Source organism: Medicago sativa, chromosome 4, assembly GCF_051527215.1.
Source record: "Medicago sativa cultivar Bolivia chromosome 4, Bolivia_mono, whole genome shotgun sequence".
NCBI lineage: Eukaryota > Viridiplantae > Streptophyta > Magnoliopsida > Fabales > Fabaceae > Medicago > Medicago sativa.
Window position 1 is genome coordinate 96,502,453 of NC_140752.1, and position 15,295 is coordinate 96,517,747.

General features: G+C 32.8%; 3 protein-coding genes across 5 annotated transcripts; 1 reads left to right on the forward strand and 2 right to left on the reverse strand.

Moving 5' to 3' along the window:
- The first annotated feature begins 4,746 nt into the window (after nt 1–4,746).
- On the forward strand, nt 4,747–5,614 carry LOC146934252 (late embryogenesis abundant protein At1g64065-like). The gene has a single exon (XM_085706128.1). The coding sequence runs from the start codon at nt 4,806–4,808 to the stop codon at nt 5,487–5,489; it is 684 nt and encodes a 227-aa protein (XP_085562254.1). The 5' UTR covers nt 4,747–4,805; the 3' UTR covers nt 5,490–5,614.
- A 3,744-nt stretch (nt 5,615–9,358) lies between these two features.
- Nucleotides 9,359–10,102, reverse strand: LOC146934253 (uncharacterized). The gene has a single exon (XM_085707890.1). The coding sequence runs from the start codon at nt 10,100–10,102 to the stop codon at nt 9,359–9,361; it is 744 nt and encodes a 247-aa protein (XP_085564016.1).
- A 457-nt stretch (nt 10,103–10,559) lies between these two features.
- On the reverse strand, nt 10,560–13,236 carry LOC146934254 (putative membrane-associated kinase regulator 2). 3 transcript variants are annotated; one of them, XM_085706130.1, is made up of 2 exons: nt 12,017–13,236; nt 10,560–11,917 (listed from the first exon to the last, which is right to left on the reverse strand). In XM_085706130.1, exons 1-2 carry the CDS (start codon nt 13,059–13,061, stop codon nt 11,811–11,813), a joined length of 1,152 nt encoding a protein of 383 aa, XP_085562256.1. In that variant the 5' UTR covers nt 13,062–13,236; the 3' UTR covers nt 10,560–11,810. The 3 variants fall into 3 exon arrangements, with proteins under 3 accessions (XP_085562256.1, XP_085562258.1, XP_085562257.1); XM_085706132.1 differs by having other exon boundaries at nt 10,560–11,646; nt 12,017–13,232; XM_085706131.1 differs by having other exon boundaries at nt 10,560–11,884; nt 12,017–13,225.
- Between the last annotated feature and the right edge of the window lie 2,059 nt (nt 13,237–15,295).

Consider the following 15,295-nt stretch of genomic DNA (forward strand, 5'->3'; position numbering starts at 1 on the left):
GATCAATACATAGGCTCTGTTTGGTAAAATTAGCTGATAGCTGATAAGCTAGCTGATAGCTTTTAGCTGATAAGTTAGCTGATAGCTTTTAGCTGATAAGCTAGTTGAAGTGTTTGGTAAAATTAGCTGATAGTTTTTGCTTTGAATAATAAGGGTAAATATGGAAGAAAAAATGAGAAGCTAAAAGCTATAAGCTCAAAAGCTACTTGAAGTAGCTTCTGAAAAATAGCTTATAAGCTCCTGAAATAAACTATAAGCTCCTTGTACCAAACAGAGCTAAAGTGTTACCAAACAGAGCTTTTTTTGTCAAATGAGCTTATAAGCTAAAAGCTAAGAGCTAAAAGCTCTTTTTTTGGTTTTACCAAACAGAGCCATAATAAGACCTATGAAACCCCGATACGGATACGGATACGGGTACGATACGATACGGGTACGCGAATACGTCAAAAATTTCAAATTTAGGATACGATACGGCTTGGATACGTTTACAATTTTTTTTAATATATATATATATATATATATTAGACATAAACGCACAAAAAATAAATAGCGTGAAATCTTAAAACTAATTACACCAAGTCAAAATACAATGGACCATTCACCAACTAAGATATCCTTTAAACCAAAACATACCATATAAACAACCTGCACTATGATGATACCAAAGTAGTATGAAGATAGTCACCCTTTTCAAGTAATGGCCAATATAATGATCCCAATTTACAAAAATTAATACTTGTGATCAAAATACAAATAAAAATTAAATTAAATCATTCGGATACTTCTGGGATACGTATCCGGGAGTATCCTTAACGTATCCTTAAGGTATCCAATATATTTTTAAATAAAAATTAAATTAAATCATTCGGATACTTCTGGGATACGTATCCGGAAGTATCCGCGGAGTATCGGTATCCGATACGTATCCGACACGGGTACGGCACCATTTTGGAGTATCCGGGCTTCATAGAATAAGACTAATTTGACAAAATGGTTATATTCATACTTTTATTTATTATTTTTATTTAATTTATATACAAGGATCAATTATGCACTCCCAACAATAGCTCTAGGCCTCTCACTTTTTCGCATATACTTCAAGGAGAAGGAAATACTTATCAATCGGGTTAACAAAACATGGGGCTCTTTCATATCAAACTATAGTGTGGGCAAATCCTTCTTCCTCCGATCAAGATCAATCAGCATTAAAAAAATAAGATTATATTCTACTTTATAATCTTAAATGTTGAGCTTTAATCTGAACCGCTCATTCTTATAATCTAAGATCAAAGACTTTCTTTACTTTCATATATTTTTCTTTTGTTTCCTCCTAATAAAAAAAGGAAAGATGTACAAGAAAAAAAAAAAGGAAACAAACAAATAAGAAACGTTATTTTTCTTTTCTTATGGTCACTTGGGGTTTAAAATTCCTTTCTCTTCCCATCTTCCCTGTCATAGAATATATCAAAAATGAAAAAGAAAGGTTATAAATTCCAAGCTTAATCTTTTATGACCAGGTCAATTTTAACTAATTCTCAATTGACAAAACTCAATAAAATAGTTGCATGGAATTTGACCTAATTTATTTTTGTTAAATTCAGTATCTACACATGTCTCTAACAATCTTTAATACTATAAAGAAAATTATTCATATTATTTTTAAACATGTGTATCTTTTTTTTTTGTCAAGACATAAGTATCATTTTAAAATATCAAATTTTGTCATCGCGAGCTTAACTCAGTTGGTAAGAACAATGCATAATGTATGCAAGGTCCAGAGTTCAAACCCCGGCCACCACTTCAAACCCCGACCACCACAAAAAATTCTGTAAACAAAATTAATTATTATTTTATTTTGATAAATGAATCACTTATTGTACGATGGAAAAAAAATGTTTTCAAGGTTCTGGGTTCAAACCCTGGCCACCACAAAAAAAAAAAAATCAAATTCTGTAAACAAAATTAATTATTATTTTATTTTGATAAATGAATCACTTATTGTGCGATGGAAAAAAAATGTTTTTTTTATGAGATCCAAAAGTCAGTTTTTTTGTTACAATCGAAAAATCAGTTGTAGGTGTTTATAATCAAACTGAATGGAGTATTAGCTAATTAAATCACTCCTTCAAAAATAAAAACTAATTAAATCACATAATTTGTTTTTATCATTAAATTTAATAACTATTGATATTGTTTTGTAATGTATCATTTAGAGTATTTATGGTTTATTTGAAGTGAGCATTTTTTTAAGGAAAAATTGAAGTGAGTTTAAAAAAGACAAAAATAAAAAGAGAAATTCTTACATGAACTCTTACCTAAGAGATCATTCTTACACCCAACCAATTAAAATCAAACATCTCATTAAAATAATAAAAATAATTAATATCATAATTTATTCTCATTATTTTTAAAATTTCTCTCTCCTTTTTCCACTTTCTTTAACCAACAAAAACCACCCACCACCATTTATTGTTTCCATTTCCTTAATTAAAGTCACATTTTTTTTAAAGTTAATAACATGTGTCATATTTTATTGGTTAGGTGTAAGAATAATCTCTTAGGTAAGAGCAAGAATATCTCAAATAAAAATCATATGTTTATGGACAAAAGCAGAATACTGTATCCACCCCATTTGATTTTAATATCTCAAATAAAAATCATATGTTTATGGACAAAAGCAGAATACTGTATCCACCCCATTTGATTTTACGGTGTTTAAGTTTGTAGCAATAATTTATCTTAAAAAAGAAAAAAGAAGAAAAAAAGTTTGTAGTAAATTATTTTTACCCAAATTTTGTAGCAAATATTAAGAAGTACGCAATTAAGGTAAATTTAGACTAAAGTATATTTATTTACTCTTTCATTGATTAAACCGAAGTGTGCAGTTAAAAAAGTTGTAATTACATCTTAGATTTCTATTATTTATTTATTTTTTTACAAATACATTTCGCTCCTTTTGGTTTTGAATATAAGCAACAAAATATTCAATTTTGATGGTCTAAAAAATCATAGTAAATTTCTACGATCTTTACCGTAAAATTATATACCTCCGTCCCTTAATAAGTGATCCTTTGTAAAAAACAAAAAAAAAAATATTGTCCTAAAATAACTGACTTATTTCACTTTTCAATGTAATATTAATTATTTTTTTCAATTATAACTCTAATTAATACCACTTTCATCACTCTCAATTCAATATGTTTAACTTTGCATTTATGATAATGGAAAATACACTAATACTTGATAAGAACACTTAAAATCATTTTTCTCTCTCATTCACTTATACATAATAAGTGTGAAATGAGCAAACGAGGCACTTAATTTAGGACGGAGGGAGTGATTAATAAATTACCCTGTAATTGATTTAGAATTTAAATTTTCGTTGCCTTTTATTCCCAATAAATAAATTTTAATAAATGCTAGTTTGAGAAATACAATTTCTATATTTTTTGTAGGAAATTGCTTGATCTCGCGAGAGAATATCACGTGAAATATTCCCAAACTTCTTTAAAACTGTAGCAGTTTCCTGATTTGTATCCAAGGGCCCATGTTTTCCACCAAAAGAAATCTAAGGATGGAAAACACTTCGCAATGCATTCGCTATGTTGCAGTTCGCTGCAAATAGAACTACTCTTTTTTTTATTATATTAAGAAAATTAAATAATATATATTGACCTAATTATATTTTTTAAAGAGTGTAATATAGTTTTTTCTTTATAATCTAGATCTGAAAAATTATTATTAATTCTAAAGCATTCATATTGAAGAAAAAATTATACTAGAACAATACACCTAAGTACTGCCTTAAAAAAAATACACCAAAGTGCTATTGAGTTGATCAAATATAGGTTGGTCTAATTGATAAATATTCACATTTGATTTGATAAGAATTAAGTTTGAATTTTGTTATCAATATGAAAACTCTGTTAATGAATGATATGTAAGTATCTCTATCAATACTCTCCAAAAGATTTTATAGATCTTGGTGAGTTTTCTTTTTTGGTTACAAGGTTAAGAGAAAAGAAACAACAACACACAGTGGAAAAGAAAGAAAACTACAATCTACAAAACCAAGTTTTCATAGAGTTCGCAAGTTGGAGGTCTGATACGCCTAATAGAGGAAAGGTATGGACCATGAAATCCATAGTAAATGAAACACCAAACTTAACTAAGAAATCAACACAACTATTTCCTTCTTAAAGGGTGTGAACATCGTAAGCATATCGGTCAACCTTGAGGAGATTTTTAATGTCTTGGATCAAAAGTATTGGAGTAGCTCCTTATGAGCTTTCACGACCAACTTATTTATTTGTTTTTCTAAATTCATCTAAACTTTTAGTATTAAATTGGTCTTTTATTCTGCACTTCACATGACTTCTAGAAAGGCCATATCGCTGTATCCCTTCCAGCACGCTATGTCTTGATTCCTTCCATCCAATTTCTATTACCCCATTTCTAATCATACCCTCCCATTAATTCAAGTCACACCCCATTAATTATATAGTCAACGGTTCTAACCAGCCGCACCTATTGGTGTAAACGCGTATTGGAATATATCAACCGTTGACTGACTCATTAATATTTCTCAATGCTCTAAGTTAAACTTAAAACTCAAGACTCTTAGCCATCATTATCATATGATCAAAACATTTGAAAATGTTCACACATGGGACATAGGAATGGATCATGGATCCACAATTTAAATAGGACACGAAATGACTTACTATATAATAAACTACTAGTAATAAATAGTATATATATGAAAGTGGCAAATAAACCAAAACAAAGTCGCACAAATAAAAAAAATGGCTCATACACACAGAGAGCAATTCAAACCTATAGCACCAAATTTCATATCATTAACAACTCACTTTAGCAGCCCAAGTGCAGATAATCAACAACAACACTTATCTGAACGCAAAACAAAACGCATAAAGAAGTTTGTCATATGGTGTGGATGCATCACTGCAATTCTTTTGTTACTTATTGTCATAGTCATAATTCTAGCTTTTACTGTCTACAATGTAAAAGAACCTGAAGTTAGAATGAATAGTGTTACCCTTATAAGTGGAAGTTTCAACGGTAGCAACGCTTCCAATAACGTTACAATTCTTGCTGATATGTCTGTGAAGAATACAAATTCATTCACTTTCAGGTATGGGGCAGCAAACACCACTGTTTTCTATAATGGAATTGATATTGGAGGAGGAATACAACCACCGGGAAAAGCTAAGGCGCAAAGAACGGCAAGGGTAAACGTGACATTGGTGATTAATGCGAAAAAGCTTGTGGACAATCAAGATTGGATTATTGATGTTAGAGATCAAGCTTTGAATTTCAGTACTTATACGAAGATCAATGGAAAAGTAAAAATATTGAATATGTTCAAGAGGTCAATTGGGGTTGAGTTGAATTGTACTAGTACATACAATATCCCAACAGGTTCAATCACACGTGGTGATAATTGTATTGGATTCGTCAATATTTAGGTTTCATTTTTAAGGATTCAATTCTGGTAAGCAGTATCTGTGAGACCTTGTACTATAGTATAGTATTTTTGTACATATATATTGTACCAAAAAGACCACCCTCTCTATAGGTTGTTTTTCTCAAATACTTAGTTAGAAATGTTTCATCTACATTGAAGAAAAGGAAAAAAATCACACTTTTTCTATGGTAGATTATGGCAGAATTGATTTGGTCTGTGTTTGGATTTATGTTGTGTTTCGTTTTCAGCAGGTAATTGTAGAGTTTGTGGAACATACCATACTACCATGACTTTTCGATTCGCCGAGCACAGGCTTGGTCTCCTATTAAACGTGATTTTAGTAAAATCTTGAATTTGAATTTGTATATTATTCTGGAAATCAAAGACTTGTGGATGATTCGATTGTATGAATTCATTAACTTGTATATGTTTCTTTCCCACGATAAGAAAATTTTGTATTCACAATGGAGAACATTTTGTATTACTTTGACGCAACAAATGAAACACCCCCATCCACCAAGTTCACATAGTTGGGCTAGGATCAAGATTCTCTCTATTATTTTTTAGGAAACAATGTGAAGATTTTGATCATTGATCACCACAATATTTTTCAAGTTTTTTTTTCTCAACAAAATAACCGGTTTTGGTTTATTATTATAATTTTTTTGGTTTATTATTATAATTGTATTCAAACTATTGTTAGATTAATGTATGTTAGGAGATCCACATAATTGAGTCGATAAAAATGTTAAATGTGATATTTAAGTCATGAAACTATCTCACTTAACGGAATCGTATTTTAGATTGGACTCGATACCTTTGTTGAGAGTTGGATCACGTTAAAGGATAATATCTAACAATGTTAGAAGTCTCACGTTATTAGAGTATCAGTTACTTTGCACTCAAGCAATCAAGTTTCTTCACACTCAATCAACTAACTTGACACTACTTAAGCGATAAAATTTTCTCATCTAATAACATAGTCTTTTGGGTTAATTTTTTTTTATGCATTTAAGTTTTAACATATCCATTATACTTGTGTAATTCGTCAGCTATCAATTATCCGTTATTTTTCTATCAAACAAAGTCCAATTGCAACAAGTTCAAGTCATCTTCAACCAAATGAACAAACAAATTGAATATTATCGGATTGAAACGATAAGTTTCAGCCAATTTGTTTTTATGATAGTTCCATCCAATCCAATTTTTAAAATCTAGGATGGTAAAAGCACAAATTCAATCCACCTCCCCCACGTTATTTCATGACACGCAAACTATAAAAAGAAAACTTTCAGAAAGCCTCCAACATTAAACTGAGTCAAAATATAAAAAGCCTCCAACATTAAACAAAACTGAGGCATTTCAATAGTCGAGAGGTTGTCGTGTTTGTCACGGATGAAGTGATTTTGAAAAGGAAAAGAAAAAGAAGAAAAATGAAGTGAAAGAAATAGAGTGTTTTGGGATGAAACGGTTTTAAGAAGTTTATTTTTATTCACAAGAAACTAAAAAATTGTATTGTTAAAGTATTTTGGATAAATTTTTCAAATTCAATATTATTTTTTTTGTGAGGGAAGAATTCAATAAATGTTGGTATAATACTCTTTTGATTTTTAACAAGTTATAGAACACAAGTAGAATCTATCTTGATGATCATTCCCCAAACCATGTTCATTTTTAGGTCCCATTTAAAAAAAACAATTGAAAAAAGATTTGAAAAATTGTTTTTTTTTCTAGTTCAAAATTTTTTAAACAAACTTTTATCTATTGAACTGCTTCCTTCTATTGAAATTCTTTTTATCGCAACAATCGATCTCACGAACCATCACAAATGATCTAAGTATCTAACACAATTGAAAGTCATTTTTTTATTTCAATTTTAACCATTGATGTCCAGTTAGTGGAAGCTATTTTATATCAATCAATCATTCATGAAAAATTTGTTCCATATGTTGTCACGGTCTAATAATATGTTTTTTGGTGTTAACCTTCGATTTTAATAGAAATAGGATTTAGTAATCTGAAGTTGGGTAAATCCAAAGTAACACCAACTTTTTGAAATGCAAAGTGAAACTTATTAATCACTTTTTGTTTTTTTAGGAACCGTAACTTAAATAAAATGGTGAAGCTAAAAAATACTCCTAATTTGTCCTGACTTTAGTAAAAGTAAATAAATACAAAGTCCTGATTTGTTGTCTGCGTCAAGAACACTTTCCCTCCCTTTACCCAAAAACAATCTTACTTTCACTGCTCATGTCCCCATCTTTCCCACTTCTCTGACCGCATTTTCCGTCGTCTCGAATTACTACGATACTTTAATGTTTCAAACTTTATCAAATCTACATCAAATGATTATTAATTATTTTTGTTTTCATGTTAGTTGTAGGTTTTCTTGATGAAAATTGAAAACATACTAGTACTCCTACATTGCTAGAGGTATGAAGAAAACCGATTATTATCTAATCTTCTAAGGCAGTGTTTGGTATCACTTTTTTTTCACGGTGCACGCTGTCCAATGCATAGTTTGCCGTGATTTTTCAAAGCTGAGAATTGTAGCGTTAAGCAAAACGTGGTTTTGAGGCTTTTCCACCGTGGGCCCAAACAGGCACTAAATCTAAATTAAACGATGGAATCAATGAAACCTAAGTTCATTAGACCACAACTAAAACAAGTTCTACAAAAAAGGATCGATTATGGAGCTGGTCGTTCAAAAAAGGATCTGATTTTGGTGGATTCTGCTGTACATTTGATGATGCACTATGAAACATATCATAAAAAACAAAATATAGTTAATGTCAAAGAATTTTGGGAATCTCCACATCCTATGTAACACCAACTTTTTCATTAGAGACGAAACATGCAAGTTAAAAATAATAAATTGATTTCTCAATTAACTCTTAATATAGATTTTATTTTGCAATGACTACTTTATTTAAATGAAACAAATTCTTATGAAGAATGTTGAACAAATTTGTAATAAAACCGGAGGGAGTAATACCCTCATCCACCGTTCCCATTCTCTTGGGTAGTTAGTGCACCATTCTAAGAGCATCTTGGAGGTTGCTTGCCTATTAGGGTTCACCACCTTTTAGGTACTTTATGTACTCTATTGGAGATAAAAAATACTAACAGATGACTATTAAGGTGTAGTATTTATACAAATACTCTCTTTTTCATTATTTTTAATGGGTCAACATATTAAATTATATTAAAATATATGATTTTTGTTGGAGAGTAATTGCATAAAGTTATTTGTGCGCTATTGATTAAAAAAATTTGAAGTGTTAGATAGGAGGCAATAAGTGTTTATAAAGTATATAAATATTAAAAAAATTATAAATAGATTTGTAACATTAGGATCCATTTGGGCATCTAAATAGAGAAACCACCACTTTGGATCCTCTAAGCACGTAAAAAAACTCAATCTATCTAAATCAAAAGAAGGGTTGCGATAACAAATACACCTTATTGGGATTGTTTAAAGAACCTTTAATAATTTTTATGTAACCAAGAAGCTAAACATAACAAATTTGTGGTCAAACCACAATTTACTAATCAAAGGTGATTCTAGGATATCCAGGGGTGAATGGCTGTTATGTCATGGGGTAGCATTGGCTACCCCAAAAGGAAAAAAAATTGAATAATTAACATAGTTTAATATATAGCTACCCTATTAATATATTATTCGGCTACTCCAAACAATTTTGTTGGTTCAAAGAGAGATGATATTAAAATAATATTGATAATCTATTTATTTTAGTGTCTATTCGGGATAAATTTGACTTATTAAAACTCGGTATAGCTCAACTTTTATAAATAACTATTGTTAGCTTTTATTTTCTTTGCTTTTTTTTTTTTTTGACAAGAAGAAACTTATTGCATTTCATTCATAATAATAGTAGAGATACAAGATGGAATCCTAATATGAATATGGAAACTAGCATGGCGCAAAGCCACTCTAGCAAAGCTATGAGCGACTTCGTTGGCTTGTCTCCGAATGAACCTAACATCAGAGGTTACTAAATCAGAAGCTAACAGACGTCTACAATCATTAATAACTGCGCTAAAATTAGAGACACCACTTTTACTACCATACAGACTGTCTACCACAGTTTTGGAGTCAAGCTCAAAGTCCACAATACCTAGTTGCAGATCGCGAACACAGTACATTGCTGATAATAAACCCAAAGCCTCACCCAAATCCACATCAAGGAGCGGAGTCATCCATTCAGTCTTGGCTAAAACAAAGCGACCTTCTTCATCTCGGATGCAAACACCAATACCTACCCGATTCCGAGCTTGAGAGAAGGACGCATCAACATTACAAGTAAACCTGCCGGGACTTGGTTTGATCCACTTCGAATCGTTCGGGATGTCAGGATTCTGAGGGATAGGATGTCGAATATTTTGAGCATTCCTCCAGCTAGTAAGAAGAGAACCTGCACGAGCACAAATAGCTTGAACTGTTTCAGTAATATTGTTCCATATCTTATTGTTTCGATGCTTCCAAATACTCCAAAGGGTCACACTGAAAATTTGCTTTTGCTGCTGATCCAAGTGTTGTAGGATAGCAAACACATTGGTTGGAAAGCTGACATTAATATCAAAAACAGCCATCAAAGGGCTCCATAAGCCAATACGTTGCCAACAAAGCATACTTTTACTACACATAAAGAACAAATGAGTGCTATCCTCTCCAAAATCATCACACACTGCACACCTATCAGTACACTGAACTCCTTTAGATTGCAAACGGATTCTCGTGGGCAAGCAATTACGGCAAGCTCGCCAAAGGAAATTCTTAACTTTCGGGGGCAATTTTAAACTCCAGATACAATTCCAGTTACCCGACACACGGTGTTGAACAACTACCACATCCTGATTCAGAATATCCTTATAAGCACTTTTGTAAGGAAGCTTTTATTCTCTTTTATTTTCTTTGTTGTCGTTTCATTACATAAAATGAAAAATTATTGTAAATTTATTTACGTTTAATATAATAGTTTTTTAAAATATATTTTATTTCTTCATAATGTTTGGCCCCTTCATAAAAATTGTGGTAGCTTCGCCGTTGAGGATATCCATGCATATAAACAGAGGCTAACATACAAGTAATGCACTATGATCGTGATTTTACATAAGTTGTAAAATTACTGATGTTGATCATCGTGATTTCAACAAATGCACCAGTTCTAAGAAAATTGTTGTTCACACATTGCATAAGGTTGTGTCACACATGTAAAATACGGTTTTGCCCTCTCGGCAGTTAACTGCCGAGAAATTTAAAACCGGCTGCAGTTAACTGCCGAGGAAATCCTCGGTAGTTAACTGCCGAGGAATCAGAAAATTTCTTCACAAGCATTGTTCATCTTCTCTTCCTCTCTCTCGCAAATACCAAAAAACAAAAGGAATTAAACCTAACATTTCCATCCTATAACAATAGCCTTGTAGCAGGAAAGTTCTAAAAGAAAATGATTACATAAGAACTTCTATGAAAAACTTATACACGGAGAACAAACTATAACTTGTGAGATTTTTTTTTTGTTTTTTCAATCTTCAAAAACTTATAAATTATGATTAAAAATATTTAACCCTTTTTAATTTTTTTCTTGAAAGCGTGAACAAATGAGTCCTTCAATTATAGCTTTTTTCATTAAGCTTCTTCCTTTGTGTAATGTGAAGTGAAGAACAATAGATGGAAAAGTGGACTAATGTTTCAACAGCAATTAAATGAGCGATAGAGAGGAAGAGAAGATGCGAAATCTGTTTCTTTGTAGTAACAGCAATAGATGATTTGTTCCTTTGTATTAGATGTGAAATCTGTTTCTTTAAAGTTTTTTCATTACGAACAATGCGAGAGAGAGGAGAGAAGATGAATAGTGCTTCTGAAGAAATTTTCTGATTCCTCGGCAGTTAACTACCAAGGATTTCCTCGGCAATTAACTCCAGCCGGTTTTAAATTCCTCGACAGTTAATTGCCGAGGGGGCAAAACCATATTTTACATGTGTGACACAGCCTTATGCAATGTGTCAACGCAATTTTCAAGTTCTAAACATGTTTACATTACAGTTACAATAGGCACAATAGGCTGATTCAGCGGAAAACAGTTATTGTCACCTGCAATAGCCACCCCACAACCCAACATTTTACGACTTCTTATCTGCTACAATAAATTCATCCTCATTAGATGTCTAACTAAAAGCAGCCACCTAGCTAGCTAGTACTATTAACATTTTTTTTCCTTTGTACAGAACTAACACGTTTCAAAAACAAAACGTAACGCATTCGCCGTGTCTTAAACAAACAACATAGTACGATACTCAACTATTTCAAGGACCCTCCTTCGTCATCCAAGTCCTTCGCAAGTTTTCTTGATGATTCAAGTTGAGAAGACTCTTCTGTATCAAGTTGATTAAAGATATTCAACAACCCTATAATTTATATTTATTTACCCATTTAAAAATAAAATACTACTATAAATTGAAAATGGAGAAAGGTCTCAAAATTAACTAATTAATGAATTTACTTACCTTTGGAAGAATTGAAAGAGCTCTTGCAATGCAAAATGGCACTCTGAATCCCATCCTGTTGCTGCGTTATCGAATCATCTCTCCGTCGCGACGACACCGTCCCTGCCTCCGGCGATGGTGTTGAAGATGACGCTGAACGGCTCTTTCCCAAACGTTTGCATACAACTCGCAACCCTGCAGGCAGAGGCAGAGGCAGAGTCCCCTGTTTCTGATTTTTTACGTTTTTCCCCTCATTTTCAGTAGTATCAGCAGCTCGCACCTGAACCTTCTCCACCGCCGCATTCTTCACCGACGACGATGTGTTTAATTGGCCAGAAAACTTGAGCTTCTCCGCATACTTTCGAGAAACTTTTATGTACAGAGGTTTAACCTTTTTCAAATACTTTTCGATTGCTTCCTTTGAGAACCGCAGTTTCTCATCTGAAGAAGGTGAATGTAACTTTGATTCATCATTGTTGTGTTGCTTCTTCTGCTTTTGAGAGGCTTTATTATTACCAGTTTTGTCTTTCCCTTTGGAGCTGTTATCTCTGGTGAAGTATGATGCAAATGGAACTTCATCTACCTTGAATTTCACAGTGAAGAGCTTCTTTTTCTGCGACTCTGACGACTTTGGTTGTTGGTTGGGATTTTGAGCTGTGGAATGAGAGGATTTGTTGGATTTGTTGAGACCTGATATGAAAACACGAAACTTGGTGGCAGATTTCAACAAAGAGGCTGTGAGCTGAGGCTTGGAGTTAGGTTCAGAGGAATCCAGCTCTAATTGAACGAGGTTAGGGTCATTGGTGGAAGGAGAAAGCGTAAACCTGAATTCACTATCAGACTCATTAGCTTTTTCCTTTTCTTCTTCTTCTTCTTCTTCATCTTCATCTTCTTCGGGTACAGTGAGCTCTATGTCAAAGAAAGGCTCATTTTCCTCCTCTTCTTCTTCTTCGTCAGTGGTTTCCATGTCATCAGTGTCTTCTTCCTCCGTAGCAGGGAGAGGCGGAGGTTGAGGTGTTTGACCTTCAGTTGGTTTCCAGGATTTGAGCAAGGTAAAAGCTTCCATGGTCGGAAGAGGGGGCGGTATGATGATAGTGAAATGAAATGATTATTTATTTAGAGAAAGAAAGAAAGAAGAAGACGAAGGAAGGGATTTGTTTGTAAGGTGAATGAATGAATGAATGCAGGGTTTGAGTAACCGTGAGTATCAGAAAAGGTAGGTAAGGTGAGTGAGTGAGGAGGAGAAGGTACTTTTGTTTTATCGTGCCTTTATTTTGTCTGTTTCCTTTATTGTGGGGTCGTCTCACCAATTAGTTTTTTTTTTTTTTTTTTTTGCAAATGAGGAGGGTAAGCTCGGCTCAATGTTACAAACTTACAATGCTACAGAACAAACCTTTAACACTCTAATGCAGTAAATGCTACAATGGAATGGGTTGCGGGTAGTAGCTAAGCATAAAAAAATCTATCAAGCATAAAAAAATCTATCGAAGCAACATGTATCATGCATTCAGGCACGCTGCATAAAAAAATTGGGTGAAAGCAGTTGTGATTTTTTAGCTTATTTTTTAGTGAAAATATGACCCATTTGACTGCTAGTTTATCGTTCATTTTATTAAGGGCGTGTTTTAGTTTATCGTTCATTTTATTAAGGGCGTGTTTGTTTTGAAAGAAGAGTTGTAAAAAGGAAAATTGTTGTTGACACATTAAAGAAGGCTGAGACACACATGTAAAATATGTTTTTGCTCCCTCGGCAGTTAACTGCCGATGAATTAAAAATCCGACTGCAGTTAACTGCCGATGATTTTCTCGGTAGTTAACTGCGAGGTTTTATGAACATAATCAAAACGAAACAGAAGCAGTTTCCAGTTTCTTTCTTTGTCTTCAAACACATCCAAAACCACCCCAAGTGCCCTTCAATTTCGATTTTTGAGCAAAATCAAGTGCATCATCTCCATTTAATCACAAGTAAGTATCTTGACTCATTTTTAATCATAATGTTAGTTTGTGTAGGGTTTTTTTTAAAAAAAAATTGGTAGTTTGCATGTGGTTAGGGTTGATGTTGGAATTGATATTTAGATGATTGCATGTACTTTATAATTGAATGTAGGTGTTGTGAATGTTGTTTGAATGAGTTTTAAGTACAATGTGGTTTTGAATGATGTCAAATTAACACAATTTGAATATGTTTGAAACTTTGCACACAAAGTGTTTGAAAAAAATGCCCAAATGAGAATTGTATTGATTTTTTAGTTAGTTATGTACTTAGAGATAAATGTAGTTGATGGAAATGATGTTTAGATTATGTTTAAGTCGAATGTGGTTTTAGAATGTGATGTCAATGGTTAGAATGTGGTTTTAGAATGTTATGTACTTAGAGATAAATGTATTGATTTTAATGAAGTTTATTTGTTAAATTTTTGTGTAGATATGTCTAATCAAGAGCCACCGATTGATCCATCTAAGATGATTGGTGGTAGGCGTGCGACGACTCAAAGCCACCGGAAGGAGAGACAAAGGGGGCATATCCCAAAGAGGGGAAGAGGTCGGAGGGGGGGGGGGGGGGGGATGGTTCAGGGACTTCTCAGCCTTCTGAGGCTTCTCAGGCACAGCCTGAAGAGTCGCAGGTGGTTAACCCGACCCAGGAGGTGGAGTACCTGAACTATCAGGATCACCATGATGTGACTGATGGTGGGTACGACGAGCAGTATATGTCAGAGCAGCCGCATATGCCAGGGGAGCCAGACGAGGATGACATTGCTATGGCGGCTGCCCCGGAGGTGTTGACTAAGGACCCTCCCTTTCTTGGAGGACTGCAAAACATTGATCTGCTTCACTCTTATGCCAATCATGTGGCATTGCCGCTTTGGTATAATAAGGATGACGTAAGTATTGTTTTTTTAAATGTTCTTTCTTTATGTTTAATTATGTGTTTTTTATATGTGTTTTTTTATATGTGTTTTTTTATATGGATGACGTAAGTATTGCCAATTATGTGTTCTTTCTTTTAGTTAACTTTTATATGTGTTTTTTTTTAATTCCTTTCTTTATGTTTAATTATTTTCTTTATTTTTTCTTTCTTGATTTAAATTGTTTTATTTATATGTTTTAATTATATGTGTCATACCCCAAATTTTGACCACTTTTCTCCAGTTTTACCCATTTTTATCCGTATTTTAAAACAGTTCGAATTCTCTGTTTTTCGTTTTAACCAGTTAAAGTTTCGTTGTTCGTTGTTTAATCCCTTAAAATCTTTTGTCTTGTATTTTAAAGCATGCAAACTTTTATTTGCATTTTATATCA

Excerpts from the sequence above, each read along its gene's own strand:
- LOC146934252 (XM_085706128.1), top strand. The coding sequence starts at position 4,806 with ATGGCTCATACACACAGAGAGCAATTCAAACCTATAGCACCAAATTTC.
- LOC146934253 (XM_085707890.1), bottom strand. The coding sequence starts at position 10,102 with ATGGCTGTTTTTGATATTAATGTCAGCTTTCCAACCAATGTGTTTGCT.
- LOC146934254 (XM_085706130.1), bottom strand. The coding sequence starts at position 13,061 with ATGGAAGCTTTTACCTTGCTCAAATCCTGGAAACCAACTGAAGGTCAA. Across the intron at positions 11,918-12,016 it reads CTCTTTCAATTCTTCCAAAG|GGTTGTTGAATATCTTTAAT; the intron begins GTAAGTAAATTC and ends TATAAATTATAG.